This window comes from Cynocephalus volans, chromosome 5, assembly GCF_027409185.1.
Source record: "Cynocephalus volans isolate mCynVol1 chromosome 5, mCynVol1.pri, whole genome shotgun sequence".
Classification (NCBI taxonomy): domain Eukaryota; kingdom Metazoa; phylum Chordata; class Mammalia; order Dermoptera; family Cynocephalidae; genus Cynocephalus; species Cynocephalus volans.
Window position 1 is genome coordinate 130172296 of NC_084464.1, and position 18558 is coordinate 130190853.

Sequence of the window (18558 nt, forward strand, 5' to 3'; positions counted from 1 at the left end):
ATTTAAAGTCTGTCAAGTATCTACCATATTAAGATGGTATTAGTAACCAGGGTATTTGAGATCAAAGAGGAATGATTCCTGGTTTCATGGAACTTACAATCTCCTGAGAAATTTAGATATTCTAACTTTTCACTATATGTAATACTGTGATTAATACTGACTGGAAGAGTCAGCAAAGGATTCACAAAAATGATGGCTTAGCAGAAATTGAGAGAAATTGAAAGAAAGAAGGAAGCAGCCTGAGCAGAAACACAGAGCTCTGAAAGTTTAAGGTGTTCTTGGGACTGTCAAATAGAGCAATCAGGCTCCTTCATAAGCTGCATAAAAGTCTGTAGGAGAAGACGACTCTGGAAATGGCATTTGGAGCCAGATCATAGGAGGCTTTGAATGCAGCCTACTAGAAGGGGACAGGACTTGCAGGGCATTTCCAGCAATGGAGAGAAGGCAGAGGGGACCTGGGGGCCTGGTGGGCAGAAAGAGAGAAGATGAGCAATTCAGTGAAACAAAGGAAGATGTATTGACAATCTCTCCCAAAGTCTACCATTCTAACTTAGCCAGAGAAGGGATTACAAAGGTAGGAAAGAGTAAGTTGCTATTCAAAGGATAGACAGGAAGATAGCTTTTTCAGGTTCCTGAAGAATCTACCATACACACACAGGGGGGGAAAAAAGGGTATTCAACTTGCAGAGTTCTGAAATGAATTAAGATAATTAATTAGAAGTTAAAGGAAAAAATATAATCAACCTTGATATACAAATAGAATCATTTAACAATTCTGCTTATGCCCTACTTGTGAAGAATAACTCTCTCTATACATGGGCCTTTCTTTTGGTTCCATACAAACTCCAAGTTTCCTATCTTAGGTAGTTTATATCTTACATCATTCTAAATACATCACCTCTCATCATTTATTTTTATAGCACTCATTTCATCATTACTTTAAAATATATTATACTTTAATTCCCTCATTCATTTTCTCCCTCCTCCAGGCAAGCCATGAAGAATGTCTGTTTTCCTCACTGTGTCCTCAGAGCCTAGAACGGTGTCTGGCATAGAGGCAAAACATTGTTTTTAATGAACGAATAAAGTGCCATAAAGCAAACACAAATAAATGATATCTCTATACTTTTATCAATATTTGGGAGCTCCACATGTTCATCTTTCCTCATTTCAAAGCTATATTCCATCAGTGTTTAATCTGAAAATTGGCCACTTCTAATATCTCTTTAATTTCTGTGTCATCATTTATGCTTTAGTATAATAAAGAACACATTTTGATCTTTGCATGACAATTGGCTCCCTAAAATGACTCAGAGTTTTACAAAGGATTCTAACTCACTACTTTATTGAAACCATTTTAAATTACCTTGATTCATTAATACAAACAAGCCATGTGGGAAAAAAGGTGTATTTCTGTATCTAGTATAAGCTTAAATCAGTTCATACAAAAGCTAAACTCTAAAATTGGCATTATGTAAAGGAATGTCAGACTCTTGGAAGATAAAATGTGACTTGAAATCAGGGACATCAGGACTACCCCTACATTTGTTGTCTATGAAGAGGAATGACATATCAAGACTTCCTCTGAGTTAGCCATTGATGGGGCTACCTGAATCAGCCAAGTGTCACCAGCACAAGTCTCAGGAATGAACTCCATTTTCACTTATTCATTAAAAAAATGTATTGAGGAAACTCTCTAGGTACTAGAGATACAGTGATACATAATTCTATGGATCTCATGATACATTGAGAAAGATGGTCAGTAAGCCAATAAACTAGAATATAATATGACCATAGAGCCTGGAAGCATAAGCTAACATGCATAATAAATGGTTTATAATATAAATAATATCATGTATAATAAATATCATGTATAATATTGATATATAATATTGATATAATATAATAAACATGATATTTCCAGGGTATTGCATGATGTATTCAATTGTTGTCTTTCATCAGCAACATACAGGTCGATAAGCTGTGCCTTTCCATTAGTCCCTGTATTATGACTCATTGGTGTCTCTGATTTTCATCAAATAACCTGTGCTTTTAGCAAATCCCAGAAGAAATAAACAAGGTGGTTCAATCTATATAAAAAATAAAATAATATTATCTATGTTTCTATATGGCCACCCTATAGAATATAATTCAGATAAATGAGTACTAAGAAGAACAAAATAAAGTAATAATAATAGTTAACAATTACTTAGCATTGACTGTATGACACACAGTGTTCTAAGCCAGTTCTGTAATTTTACTGTGTGTTTCTATCATCTGGGGTTCTTGTTTAAATGCAGATTCTGAGTCAGTAGTTCCCTAGAAGGAATTGAGATTGTGGATTTCTAATTAGTTTCCAGGTGATGCTGATTCTGCTGGTAGATAGGCCACACTTTAAGTAGCCAGGGGCTAAGCATTCTACATGAGGCTAAATTACTTGCTCAAGGTCTCATAGCTTGTGAGTGCGCAGAGCTGGGATCCCACCCCAGGCAGACTGCTGCCTAAATGCAGCTTTTAATCACTATACCCTAGTATAGAGAGAATGATTGAGACGAGGATGGATGCTATTTTAGAAAGGTGTTCAGAGAAGTGACTGTGAGCAGAAAATGGAGAAAGGAAGAAAGCCAAAGAACTGGGAAGAGCACATGGTAGAGGGAACTACCAGTGCAAAGGCTAAGAAACAGGAATGAGATGTATGTGCTTGACAACGTATTAAAGTGATTGATGAAGAAATAAACAAAGAAGTGTATGAAATTAGTGCTACCCCAATGCAAATAAGAAATGTGATTTCTGTAATAGGAGAGACACTGCTTTCATAGTCCAGGACTCAGGGTTTATCATTAGGTAGACCAAGGTTCAAATCTTAACTACACTGTACTAACCATGTGACCTAAGGTAAATCACTTATGTCTTACTCCATTTGGGCTGCTTTAACAAAATACCAAAAACTGGGTGGCTTATAAACAGTAGAAATTTATTTATCACAGTTCTAGACGCTGGGAAATCCAAGATCAAGGTGCTGGCAGATTTGGTGTCCTGTGAGGGCTCAGTTTCTGGTTCATAGACCCCATCTTTTTGCTGTGTCCTCACATGGAGGAAGGATGAACGAGCTCCTTCAGGTCTTTTCTGTAAGACACCGATCCCATTTATGAGGTCTCTGCCTCATGACCTAATCACCTTCCAAAGGCCCCACCTCTTAATACTATCACCTTGGGGGTTAAAATTCACCATATGAATTTGGGGAGAACACAAACATCAAGGTGATAAACACAGGACCAATAGAGTTGGTTTGAATTAAGTGAGAAAAGCTTATAAACTGCCTGGCATATATTGAGATCTAAATGAACATAAACTAGCATTATTATTTATGTAAAAAACATAAATGACCAAAGCTTAAAATTGTAATTGGTGCAGTTAAATCTATCGGTAAAATAGTGATTGGAAGAATGTGAATGGGTCAGAAGCATGAACAAAAAAGTAGGCAAAGATATGCTCCAAATAGAGAAATAACAATATTTCTCTCTCATTGATTTTACTCTTCTAGGCCAGGAATGTGTTTCATGTAGTTTTGAGACAAGCTAACTTTGAGATAAGTTACAAAGAAAAATTAGAGTCTGCTCTCTTCTTATAAAACTGCCCATTAGGTTGATTCTTCCATGTGATGGTTTCTCTTTTTCTTGAAAAGTACTTCCCTTAAGTTCCCTTAGAAATCCCACTTCTTCAAATTTTACAGAACTCCCATAAAATAAATCTGCTCATGTTTATGCTCACTAAGTACTGATTTGTATATAGATTCTGGAATTCAATATGTAGTTCCAATGCAAATCAGTGTACTGCCACATGTTCAGTAGTCCATATTCAGCACTTACATTTAATTAAAAATGGATGTTCCATCCTGCTTTAAAAATAGTTTTAATTCCTCAGCTACTATCGCATAACATTTCTTTGCTTGGATGACTTTCTCACAATGGGAAGAAGAAATTGCCTGGACAGTCCTCTAAATAGAGTAACTCTTGGAGGACTGGCTGGGTAATTTATATGATTCTCATGTAGCCACATTATCAACATGATGTACCTTGCTTGTGAAGCTTTTGTTCAGACAGCTCAGGACTACAGGGCTAGATAGTGTTTTACCCAAATGGGATTTTGATGTCTTTTTCATACTATACTACAGAAAAAGAAGGAGGCTGTTGAAAGTGGCAAACGACAAACCGAGAACACTTTAAAAGAGGGCAAAGACATACTCGATGAAGCCAACCGTCTTGCAGATGAAATAAACTCAGTCATAGACGTGAGTACTTGATAAAACTCAGAATTAGAAGAGATGTTAAGACATAGGCTGTCATAAGTAGAAACCAATGAGAAATCTCAGAAATATAAGCAAATTCTAATGAATGCTAATTTTTTTTTTCCTTGTAGAGGTAGAGGAGTTTTCTTTGGTGTTTTTTGTTTTTTGTTTTTTTTTTCATTATTCTATTGTGACCATGCCCACCCGCTGGTAACAATTATAACCTCATTTTGTTCTCCCAATAAACATGAATGTTTGTGTGCAGGTACTCACACGCTCATATGAACCTGTATTTTCTTTTCACAGTGGTGAAGCACATTTTTTATAGGGGCAGCACCTATAACATTAGTTAAAAGAGAAATGTAAATCTGCAAACAGACTTTTAACATACTGTCTAATGCAAGTACAGAGTGATATATGGTAATAGAAAGGCCAATGGTCTAAAAGATCTTAATGACTATCTTTAACACATTTATACCTATGAAGTAGCATTTTTTAATAAAATAAATTATTTTTGATGTAAATTGCCTTCATAAAGTTTCCAATCTCTTTCATTAAATAACAGCTTTTATTCTTTATTCTCTTTTTGCTATGCCAGCAAATATGAAGTTTCATAAAAAACTAATCATGTGTAATTATGTTTCATAGAGAAATTAGTAAATTAAGAGAGACTTGGATTCACTTGCTTAGAATTCCCTCTCTTCTCTATTTATCAGTATGTTGAAGACATTCAAACTAAATTGCCACCAATGTCTGAGGAGCTTAAAGATAAAATAGATGACCTCTCCCAAGAAATAAAGGACAGGAAGCTTGCTGAGAAAGTGTCCCAGGCTGAGAGCCATGCGGCTCAGCTGAATGATTCGTCTGCTGTCCTTGATGGGTATGTCATGTGATGTTGGAAATGTCTATTTATTTGATACTTGTCCAAAAGTTTTGACTAGCAGAGATGGTAGAGGATCACTTTCAAATCTTGATTTCTGTAATTTTGAGCATAAAAGCCAAATAGCCTTTCTGTGGAAGAGCCTAATTAATAGGGTCTGGGCAAAGCTCTTCTGGAGCAATATCAAAATTCCAAGTTAAAAGTGGATTCAAATATGACTTGCTAGGAAGTAAACATAGCCCTAGGCTACACATAGAAAAATTATTTTCTGTTCTTTACAAAAGCACAGTGGTTGCCTTATTAGCCTTTTAAATTATAGTATATAAATATATATTCTGCTTCAAATTTCAGTTTTATGTTCCTAATGGAGTCAAAACAATTTATTGTTAAAAGGGTGGCTATTGAAAATGTGGCCCTATACATAAAACCTTTAAGTCTTCTTTTCTATTTCAAACTCCAGGAAAATACTACATATGCCCCTGTGAAATAACCGCTCATTATAGCTAGAATTGTTACATGGGTCAGAGGAGGGAGGGGCAGGTAGGAAGAGTGTATTGGACCTGTGACCTGTCTTTTAGGTGTAACTCATATGCTATCCCTACAATTTTGGGATTGTCACACTAAATGCAGGTGCTATTAGCCCCAAGACTAATTTTTCCAAATAAATCTACACCACATGCAAGTTTATTTTCCATGCTTATCATTCATTGATACAAAGGAAAATATTAATGTTTGAAGACCCTGGGCATTACATGCACAATTTAGAGTGAAGGGTGATAGATGGAACAGTAAGCTAGAACTCAGAAGATCCAGGCTCATGTGACCTGAAGCAAGCTATTTAGCTTTCTAACATCCATTTAGCTTCCCCTAGGAAATGCACCCACCCCAGAGGGATTCTGTGAAATCTATTCCAGTAACAAGTGCTCTGAAACCTGGAATGTACTTAACAAATAACATGAAAGATTGCCTCATTGCATACATGTGATTGCAGAAGCTCTTGGAGGATGCTATGCGTATTTAAGATATGTTGGTAGTATTTCATAGCTGAATTATTTAGAAATATGAGTTTAAGCTGCAAATGACAACACAATGCAGTAAGTAGATATGTTACCATGATTTGGAATTACCATAATTGCATTGGCCATCATCATTTGGAAGCCATGTTTGTTACAATTAGGATTTTTTTCATTTGAGAACCTTTGAGTGCTCTGACATTCTTTTTTTGGGTCATCCCAACAGTATCCTTGATGGGGCTAAAAACATCTCCTTCAATGCAACTGCAGCCTTCAAAGCTTACAGCAATATTAAGGATTACATTGATGAAGCTGAGAAAATTGCCAAAGAAGCCAAAGGTCTTGCACATGAAGCTACAAAATTGGTAAGAAACAAATAATGTATGTGCTAACAATGGAGGTCAACCTTTTTGAATACGTACCCAAACTAAACTTTTCTTTTTTTTTCAGCTTACTCATTTTATTTATTTATTTATTTATTATGAATATTCATGAGATACAAATTACCAGAAATTGCTTTTATACCCAGTGTCCCCACCCAGTTGTTCCCCAACCACCCTCCCTCTCCTCCTCTCCCCTCTCCCCCCCACCTCTCCTCCTCTCCCCCCCACTCTGCTTTGTAGCCCTAGGAATGTTCCCTCCTTCTGTAAGACCATTGCACTGCTGTGGTCTTTCTTTCCTTCCTTCCTTTCTCTCTTAGCTCCTACATATGAGTGAGCATATGCAGTATTTATCCCTCTGTGTTTTGCTTATTTCACTCAACATAAGTTTCTCAAGTTTTGTCCATGTTGTTGCAAATGGGAGTATTTCATTCTTTTTTATGGCAGAGTAGTATTCCATGGTGTATGTATACCACAGTTTCCTTAAACTTTTCAAATTTAAGTGAGCTCTGGAAAATCCTAGTAAATTAGAGCATTTGTTTTGAATTGTTTTCAAAGACCTCTTTTAAAAATTTTATTCAAAATAAATTCTCCGTGTGCTGTAATCATAGCAGAAGTCTTCTCACTCACCCACTATTTATCACTGTCAGCATTTTGAAGTTATCACAGCTGCCAAGCAGGTTTGTGCCACCACAACATAAAAACAGGTAAACAGAACACTCTGGACAGGGAAGTATAACAGTGTTATTCTAAATGTCATAAGTAATAAAAGTTAACACCATTGTTTATAATCACACACAAGTTGGTTAAATATGAAGTTTGACTATAAAGTACACTTTTTACAAAACACATCAGATTATATGCTTCTTAACTATTTATACTATTTTTATGAATTAAAAAGGCCTTAACCTTTGGCTCTGGTCATTGTTCAAAATACATTTGGAACTACTGTTTGGAGTTTTGGGATTCCAAATTTTATCACATTATTTGAGTATCTTTAATAGTGACAAATCCTTATCCTTTGTATGTTGGGCAACATTTTGTAAATAAGTTGTGTGATAAGCCTTGGTAATATTTAATTTGACCTATTTTAGGTCAAAAAACATCTCATAGAAAGTATATTGTGAGTTAAAATGTTTAGAACCGTAATTTACTCTTTTTGCTTCACACAGAAGAATCTCCCAAATGCATCAGAATTTGGAGGAGGGGAGTGAACCTGACTGGAAATTTGGCTATAAATAAAATATACATAAATAATAGTATTTAAAAAAACAGATCAATATTTCCTTTGCTCTGGTATTGGGCAAAAAATGCATTCTTGGAATTCAGGGATATTCAAATATTTAACACAGTCTTTGGGGGTTTATTTTATGATCAGAATGAAAATGCCATATTCTATCAGCCATACTTCTGTTTTTGGTATCTCTGGAATGAGCTCTACTAATGCCATATGTTCCGTTTATTTCTTACTCAAAATAGAGACATGATCATTGTAGAAACTTTCCTATATTCAGTTATCCTTTCAAATGAACCTATTTTTTTAAAATCTAAACTAAATTTTGTATTCATCTTCTTATAGATAATTTTCTATTTTAAAGACCCTAATTTTCAAGTTCACCATTTTCATCCAACCTGTTTTACTGAAGGAACATTTTCAGCATCTAGAACAAGACCTAACAAACAGTAGGCACTCATGAATGAATGAATGAATGAATGGGTGGATGGATGGATGAGTGAATGAGTGAATGAATTTCATTATAGTTGATACATATCAAGCCTATTTACAATCTTTTTTACCAATAAAAATCTTGCTATTGTCATTGCTTTGTACTTAAAAATGTCTAACATTTTTATGCTAAAGAGCTGTTTAATTTCACCCAATTAAATACTCCCACTTTACACTTAGGAAACTCTCATTTTTATGCCAATGTGAAATGTGCACTTAGTTCTCCTTACCACCAATGTTTTACATGATAGGCTAACCAACCTCAGACATAGAGCTATGATGAGTTGTAATGCATCACAGCATGTCCCCTGATATTGTTATTCCTCCTCTCTTTCCACAAACTATGTAAGAATAATTAAATGTCTGAAAAATTGCAAGATAAGTGCTGAAAAGAATCACTGGCTTATTAAATGGCTATCAGCAAATACAAAGAGGATTGATTTGTCCCAGAAAATTTGTTAGATTGTGTTTTATGAACAGAATTTTAAAAGCTTTAATTTTAATAAAATTTTGATAGTTCTATTTTGCTGGAAAAGAAATATGTTTGCCAAACATTAAGTTTGGCAGTTACCTAGACAAGACTGGCATCTCATAAATATAAGATCTGGTGTTAGTGCTAGAGCTATAGATAAACACAGAGGATGAGGTTAAGTTTATTGTTTACCTATGAAAGAATTCAAAGGATAACAGTACAGAAGAGTCCTCTACCCATTTAAATCTAGTCCTACAAAGAAGGAAGAATGCCTTCAATGAATTAGAAAGAAAAAAACAAAGAAACAAAGAAGGCATTTGCAGGAGGAGACAAAAAAGGCCTATTAGACAAGCAATAAAACAACCAATTACCACTGTGAAGAAAATGGAAGTGAGATCATTTGAGAAGAAAAAAGCATTGAAAATACCGTAAAAACAGAAACCAATGAATGGTAGAAATAACCTCTAAGCATAATTGAGACAGTATTTTTAAGGCCACTTTAATTTTTAAAATTTGCTTAATCTACCTATTTATAAACACTCACAGATAATCAAGAAGGGAATTGAAAGGAAAATGTGAAAGAGAAGAAAGCTGACACTTTATAAGCAAGAGGAGGCTGTATGCAATTTAAGTTTGCAGGATGCTATACCTCTATAATGAGCAACAACCACTTTTCTTGCATAGATAATTTCTCTATCAGGATGAAATATTATTTCACAAAACTAGACATTATAAGAAAACCCACTATTTTTCTATTAGTGTTGAGTAGGAAAAATATTATAAAGCATTTGTTTTCTTACATACAATCTCCAAGATGACATCTCATTTAGACCTATCTTTGGTGGGTACAAGGAAAAGGACAAAGGAAATATGTCAATATCTCCAAACAGCAAGCAAACAAACAGAAGAAGGACTTATCCTTAGTTCTTAGCTGCATAGTTCTGGTTCTTAACAATAATGAAGAATCATTATACGACAGTTATCACACAAGCATCTTCACCTGTTCTGAAATGTCGTCTTCCTCCCCTTCTTCCTTTCCTCTCTCTCCTCCCTTTCTCTAAGGCAGTGGAATGTGCTAGTTGTGTTTATATACTTTGATGTGCAAAATTTAGGCAATCCTCAACTTCTCTAAGTATCTTGCATTCAAAAAAAAAAAATGAATCACTCTAACTTTCCATGGCAACTGAAGATTTCATCTTTCTCTGGCCCCTCTCTTCTTCACCTTGCAGTCACTGTCATCGTCTGAAACTTTCTGTCTCTATCTCTGTCTCTCTCTCACACTCACATGCCCACCCACCCACAATGTTCCTTCATACCCTCTCGTCCTGAATCCCATTTCTCAATTTTTCTCAGGGTTTAGTTAGATCTTCACTAGGGATGAATATTAGAAATTGGGAAGAATTTAGACTGTCTGTACTAGTCAGGCTTCTCCAGAGTAACAGAACCAGTAGAGACAGATGACAGAGAGAGAGAGAGAGAGAGACAGAGAGTAGATATGAGAGGAGGTGTACCGTGAGGAACTGGCTCACATGATTATGGGGATACTGAGAAGGGCACAGTCTGCCAGGTGCAGACCCAGGAAAGCTGGTGGTGTAGTTCAGTTTGAGTTTAAAGGTCCTAGAACCTGAGGAGCCAGTGGTATCAATCGCAGTCCAAGGGCCAGAAAAGATGACATAAGATGTCCCAGCTCAGCCTGTAAAGCAGGAAAAAAGGGGTGAATTTCTCCTTCCTTCGCTTTTTGTTCTATTCAGGCCCTCGATGGATTGGATGAGGGGCAACCACACTGGGGAGGGCCACCTCCTTGACTTCCATCCAGAAACACCCTCACAGACACACCTGGAAATCATGCTTCATCTGAGCAGCCATGGCCAGTCAAGTTGACACATAAATTAAGTAACATGCTGGTCTTCAACTCCAGTCTTCCTCTGTATTCTCCAAATTCAAATTATTTCTCCTGTTAAGATTACCCATATTTCTTGGGAGCCATTATTCTAAAAATTGCTGGCAGGGTCTTTCCCGGACATTTGTAAGAAAAATAATATAAAATGCAGAGAAGATGAGGGCAGTTTGAAAGTAATGTATTTTCTCATAAAAACCATAATACTGGGATAGTTGGTAAAGAACGGTGCTGTGTAAGCAAGATGCAACTTTAGACAAACTGAAGAAAAGGGAGGGAAAGCCCAGAAAAAAGGATATTATACAGGAGGAGAATATACCTAAAAATCAAGTAAGTTTAAAGTGTAAGACACATATCCTAATAAATACATGAAATGAACTGCTCTTATAAGTACCTTCCCAGCGTTTATTACCTAATAAGAGGAGAGTCAAAATCCATAGAAACCTCAAAAGGAACTTTTTCTTGCTCTAAGGTCAAGTGTCTAAGAAATAAACTAGATCTTTGAAAATTTACTCTTAAGTGGCAGATCAGTGAGGGGGAGAAAAACCCTGACATAAAGCACTAACTACAGTTATTCCCCCCTTACTTATGGAGAATAGTTCCAAGACCCCCAGCGGACAGTACTGAACCCTATATATTCTATGGTTTTTCCTATAGACACATACTTATGATAAAGTTCAATGTATAAATTAGGCACAATAAGAGATGAACAACAATAACTAATAAATGAAACAATTATAACAATATGACAGCATCACTACTTTTGCATGCTGGGGCCATTATTAAGTAAAATAAGGGTGACTTGAACATGAGCACTGCTGTACCACAGCAGTAGTTGTGATAACCAAGACAGCGACTAAGTGACTTCCAGGCTGCAAGTATCTACAGCGTGTACACACTGTATAAAGGGATGAGTCACCTCCCAGGCAGGACAGAGCGGGACAGCGTGAGACTTCATCACGCTACTCAGAACAGTGCACAATTTAAAGCTTATGTATGGTTTATTTATGGAATTTTACATTTAATATTTTTGGATTGTGTTGGCCGTGGGTAACTGAAACCACAGAAAGCAAAACCATGGATAAGATGGTGGGGAGGGGACTCCTGTACTATAAAATACACTATAAAATATATTTCATTCACTGAACTACTATAAAGTATGCTCCAAAGGGAACATCAACATCAACAAAATCAAGGAGCGTGGAGATTAGAGGCAAAAGTGAAAAAAATAGTAAATTGATACAAATCAAAATAAGCATTGTGAGGATTGATGTAATAATTACTAAATGTGTGGAATTAAAAACAAAGTAGAACTAAAATACAAGAGAGTAGTAGTAAAGTGGGGCAGTTATTCACAGTTAAAACTTTTTAAGGTTCTTGAATTTTTGAAGAGAGTGAAAAGCTGTTACCTTTCATCTTTATTAAGTATACATATAAAACATTGAGGATTAGAATAGAATATAAATAACATTATTAGATATCTTCAGGGAAACAGTACCAATAGGATGTGTATGCACGTATACTGAGAGATATGTATTTTGAAGAATTGGCTCATGCAATTGTGGGTTCTTGCAAGTGTGAAGTCTCTGGGGCAGGCCACCAGGCTGGATAGCCAGAGAAGAGTTGATGTTGCAGTCTTGAGTTCAAATGCATCTGAAGGCAGAATTTCTTTTTCCTTGGGGAGCCTCAGTCTTTTAAGACCCGCAACTGATTGGATGAGGTTCACCCACCTTATGGAGAATAATCTGCTTTACTCAAAGTCTATTGATTTAAATGTTTATCATATCTAAAAAATACCTTCATAGCAACATCTAGACTGGTGCTTGACCAAAAACTCAGTACCATAGCCTAGCCAAGTTGACACCTAAAATTAACCATCACAAACAGCTATGCATTTCAAACAAATAGACAGAAAAAAGAATGTGAAGGGGAGAATTTTAAATCAATTCTATAAAAAGCAAAGAAAAAAAAAAAAGAAACAAACAAACAAGAAAGCAAAATGTGGTAAATATAAAACAAAATATGGTAGAATTAAACCCAAATATAGCAGTCATGGTAATTATCACTACTGCCTTAAGAAATAACCCCTGAAATCTCAGAAGCTGAACACAAGTCATGGCTGTATCTCACATCACAACCCAACGTGAGTCATAGAACCCTCACCTTCTTGTAGTTACACATACCATGTTGCCTCCAAGATTGTCCTGGCAGGGAAAGAAAAAGAAGGAAGAGAAATGCTGGTTCTTACCATGTTGTCTCATGTGGCCTGGGCCACATCTGGTCTGAATCCAAAGACTAAAAGTAGCCACTTGCCCCAACCTAACTATAAAGGAGTTTGGGAAAAATAGAAGGCACGTAGTATATTTGATGAGTACTAACAGTCTCTAATTCAAGTTGTCTTCATAAAAAACGCAAACATTAAAATTGTCAGTTAACAATTACTTTCTAATTGAATTAAATATTTTACCAAAGGCACCCATCTATATATGACTTATACAAAACACCACGAAACCATATGGATACAGAAAGACTGAAAATGAAAGGAGGAGAAAAGATAACACTAGGAAAACTCTAACCGGAAGAAAGCTGGTATACCCCTATTAAAAACAATTAAAATAGGCTTTAAATTTAAAAAAAAAAGTTTTTAGGGATAAAGAGAGTCATTACAATAGAAATTAAAAAGTTAGCAAAAAGATTAAAAAATTGTGAACCTGCAAACAAAGCCTAAAAATAAAATTAAATCTAGCAAAGAGATGTAAGGAGGCAGATTTTAAAAGTAGCATAAACAAGATGATTAAATGGCCTTACAGAACTCTATATCAACTAGATAATTAATTCTATAAGCTCCATTAGGTAAAGTACCCTTGAAACTTTTAAAAAAAAGAAACATGAACTATATGAACTAGATCACAAAGCAAGTATCAGCAAATTCTAATGATCCAACAGCACCTAGACTACATTCTCTGATCACAATGCAATAAACTAAAAATGGATGCAAAATAATGACAAAAAAAAATTTAAAATAAAAAGCACACTTCAAAGTAATTCATGGGGCAAAAAAACTCACCACAATTTGAAATTATAAAATATTTAATAATGAAATGAAAATAAAACTTCACATAAGAAATTGTGGGATGCAGATAAAAGTGACACCTACAGGAAAATGTACCATTTTAAATGCAATTATTGGGAAAGGATAAGAACTGAAACTAATTATCTGAGGTTTCTGCCCAAGCGGTTAAAAAAGTACAAAGAAAGAAATAAAAATAAAAGCAGAAATTAATGACCTAGAAAAAACATTAGACAGGGTTTACAAAACAGAAAGCTAATTCTTAGAATAAACAGACGAATAAACAGAGAAGACAAGAATAATTAAGCAGACAGAGATGACACATATGGACAGAATTAGGACTAAAAGGGGAACATAACTATAGATACCATATACATTAAGAAATAAATATGGATATCCTAGAGTACACGAGTAACTTTGTCCAAATGAATTTGAATATTTGGATGAAGTGGACAGTGAATCTAGCCCAAAATTTCAAATATTCCAAAAGAAATAGTAAACCTAAGTGGAACTTTAATCATTAACTGAAATTAAGTAATCTGTATTTCTGAGCAGTCTTTATTGTATTTTTTACTTCATCCATAATAAAGGTATGTTTGGTGCCTCCAGTGAGCTAAGGAACTTTTCCTTCTTTTTATGTTCTTAGGGTGAGTTAGAAAAAGGCATGCCCACTGGCGCTAGACATGCCAGCACCCAGCATGGTGAGAAGTACCTTGGCCAGTGCCACAGCCCTCCACTGGAAACTTTGGGTCACACACGGACCACACAGTCCCAACACCCAGGGTCTTGTGTGTCATTTGGGAAGTTCTGAGACTCTTCTTGCTCTCTGCATAGCTCCATGGCCTGCTGCCTCTGTTTTTACTGCCTGGTGATTGTGGTGTTTTGCTCTGTTCCTATTTCCTTTACCCAGAAAACAATGTCTCCAAAATTAAAATTTAAACTGACAGTAGACATCTCTCTCCAGTAGGGGGAAATATGGATAAGCACAAATGGCCCTGAATATTTCAGTATTTCACACACAATAATACATGATTTTCATATAAGTAACACCTGGTATACAGTAGGTTATCATTAAATGTAGATTTCCAACTCCCATCTCCAAACACTGATGCTAGAAATCTAGAATGGCAATGCTAATTCAGATATTCCGAATTAATAATAGCGAAGTTGAATAGAAAAGAAAATTTCGAAAGAAAAATAAAATTATTCTCTTTCCTTATTTGAGATTAAGTCTGAGTATCTATTTGAATATAGATAACGTACAGGTTTGTGTTGTGGTGGTGTGTGTTTTTTCTTTTTCTTTTTTTTAATTGATCAAAGTTAGGTTCAAGTGGTATGCTGGAATCTCCTAATCAAGATGCTGGAAGAAGCTACGAGGTCAGAATTTGGGAACCTGAAGATCTCTATCCAAATTGAGTGCATATTATCTACGAGGGTACTTCAAAAAGTTTGTGGAAAATTAGAATTAAAAGATAATACAAATCTGGGCTGGCCCTGTGGCTCACTCGGGAGAGTGCGGTGCTGGTAGCGCCGAGTCCACGGGTTCACATCCTATATGGGGATGTCTGGTGCACTCACTGGCTGAGCATGGTGCAGACCACACCGTGCCAAGGGTTGCGATCCCCTTACCGGTCAAAAAAAAAAAAAAAAAAAAGATAATACAACTCTTTCCATGAGCTTTTTGAAAGAGATGTGTCAGCTAAATTAATGCCTTTTCAAGAAACATTGTGCAATCTGTTCTGATTTCTCCATTGCCTTAATGCCGTTAGTAAATATAGTACCCAGAGCTTAGAACTTAATTTTTTAAATATATTTTTTTAACCGACAAATAAAAATCATATATGTTTATCATGTATCACATGATGTTTTGAAATATGTATGCATTGTGGAATGGCTAGATTGAGCTAATTAACATGTGCATCACTTCACGTATTTATTATTTTTTGTGGTGAGAACAATTAAAATCTACTCTTAGCAATTTCTTAAGAATGCAGTATATTGTTAGTAACTATAGTCACCATGTTGTATGCTAGATCTCTTGAACTTATCCCTTCCATCCAACTGAAATTTTGTATCCTTTGATCAACATTTTCCAACCTCCACCCCACCTCCTCACCCCCTGGTAACTACCATTCTACTCTCTGCTTCTATGAGCTCAACTTTTTTAGATTCTGCACATAAATGAGATTATGTGGTATTTGTCTTTCTGTGCTTGGCTTATTTCACTTCATATGATGTCCTTTAGATTTACCCATGTTGTTGCAAATGACAAGATTTCCTCTTTTTAGAGGCTAAATGGTATTCCATTAAGAATATATACCACATTTTCTTTACCCACTCATCTGTTGATGGATACTCAGGTCGATTCCATGTCTTGGCTCTTGTGAATAATGGGACAATGAACATGAAAGTGCAGATATCTCTTCAACATACTGATTTCATTTCCTTTGAATACATACCCAGTAGTGGGATTGCTGGATCACATGATAGTTCTATTTTCAGTTTTGTAAGGAAACTCCATAGTGTTTTCCATAATGGCTATGTTAACTTAATTTCCATCAACACTATGCATGGGTTCCCTTTTCTCCATATCCTTACCAATGCTTGTTATCTTTCATCTTTTTTTATCATAGCCATTCTGACAGATGTGAGGAGATATCTCATTGTGGTTTTAATTTGCATGTACCTGATGATTAATGATGTTAAGCATTTTTTCATATACCTGTTGGCCATTAGTATACCTTCTTTTGCAAAATGTCTGTTCAGGTCCTTTGTCCATTTTTAGTCAAGTTGTTTCTTGCTATTGAGTTGTTTGAGTTTCTTATATATTTTGAAAATTAACCCTTTATCTGATGTGTGGTTTACAGCCCATTCCACAGGTTGTCTCTTTACTGTGTTGATTGTTCCTTTTGCTGTGCAGAAGGTTTTTAGTTTGAAGTAATCTATTTTGTCTATTTTAGCTTTTGTTGCCTGTGCTTTTGGGGTCATGTCCAAAAATCCCACTGCCTGGATCAATGTGATAAAATTTTTCACCTATGTTTTCTTCTAGTAGTTTCATAGTTTCAAATCTTGGATTTAAGTTTTAAGTCCATTTTGAAGTGATTTTTGCACATAGTGTGAGATAAGGGTCTAATTTTATTCTTCCACATGTGGCTATCCAGTTGTCCCAGCACCATGTATTTAAGAGAAAGTTCTTTCCTCATTGTGTGTTCTTGGAAACTTTGTTGAAAATCAGTTTACCACAAATGCATATATTTATTTCTGGCCTTTCAGTTCTGTTCCATTGGTCTATGTGTTTGTTTTTATACCAGCACCATGGGCCGAGCCTGTGGCGCACTTGGTAGAGTGCTGCGCTGGCAGCGCGGCGACGCTCCCACCGCGGGTTCGGATCCTATATAGGACTGACCAGTGCACTCACTGGCTGAGTGCCGGTCACGAAAAAAACGACAAAAAAAAAAAAAAAAAAAATATACCAGCACCATGATGTTTTCATTACTAAAGCTTTGTAGCATACTTTGAAGTCAAGTAATATGATGTATCTAACTTTGTTCTTTTTTGCTCAAGATTGCTTTGGCCGTTCCAGGTCTTTTGTGTTTCCATACACATTTTAAGACTGTTTTTTCTGTTTCTGTGAAAAATGTCATTGGAATTTTGATAAGGACTCAATAGAATCTGTAGGTCACTTTGGCTAGTAGGACGTTTTAACAATATTAATTATTACAATCCATGAATACAGATTGCCTTTTCTTTACTTGTGGCTTCTTCAGTGTCTTTCATCCATGTTTTATAGTTTTCACTGTATATGTCTTTCCCCACCTTGATTAAATTTACTCCTAAGGTTTTCGTTTTGGTTTGGTTTGGTTTGGTTTTTTGTGGTTTCTTTTAATAGCTATTGTAAATGGGATTGTTTCCTTGATTTCCATTCTAGATATGGAAATTTTGTATTCTGCAACTTTAGAACTTAATTTCTTATGTAATTTGATGTTCAATCTCTAATCACATAAGATCATTTTTTACCTTTCATTGATGCAATTTTGATGCTTATGGGCTAGTTATTAACGTGAGGTATTAAGCATGTCCACATTTTCAATTTTCTCCTTAACTTTTAAAAATCTTTCTACAACTACATATCCATTGTACTTAATGTATAAATAGCATTATGAAGCACACAGGCTAATCAAAGCTAAATAGAATTCTTTCTTGCCTTCAGACTGGCAATAATCATTTGTTATTACTTGTCTTGCTAATAAAAAATAATGATTTTCCAACTTTCCCCTATATAATTTGCTCTTTTCCTTTATCATTATTGTTTCTTTCCTTTCTATTATTATTCTTCCCTTTATTATTTTCTTTAATATTATTATTCCTAATAATTTATTATTATTCTTTATTAACTTTTGAGTACTATATTAGCAAGATTCTTTTGACACCATTGCTATTGGTCAATAAATCATAGAATGAAATATTGTAAATCCTGCAATAGTGTGATTATACGTTAAGGTATTTCTAATGAGAGTTTGTCTAGAAATGTGGTCTTATATTCTCTTCAGTATTACTTACATAATTAGCCTTTTTGTAACTGGACAAACTGAAACACATATAGAATACTTTCAAAGTGATTTTTGATTTTATACTTTCCACATAAAGATTGGACAGATATTCAAAGAATACATATTGTGTTCAAAAGGTCCAATAAAGAATGGTGTCAGCCAGGTTGTAAACTTTAATTCACATATACCTTGTATTTTATTCTGTCAACTATTATGTAGCAGTCATTCAAACAGTAATTTTGGCTTTTATTACTATCTGTAATTACTGAAATTTACATTTTA

At 35.2% G+C, this 18558-nt stretch overlaps 1 protein-coding gene across 1 annotated transcript in view; it reads left to right on the plus strand.

The window, feature by feature from the left end:
- Positions 1–18558, plus strand: part of LAMA2 (laminin subunit alpha 2) — a 547521-nt gene that overhangs the window by 436844 nt on the left and 92119 nt on the right. The window contains exons 38-40 of the mRNA XM_063098359.1: positions 4175–4291; positions 5005–5168; positions 6408–6546. Coding sequence (XP_062954429.1) covers positions 4175–4291; positions 5005–5168; positions 6408–6546 — 420 coding nt within the window. The remainder of the gene's footprint in view (positions 1–4174; positions 4292–5004; positions 5169–6407; positions 6547–18558) is intronic.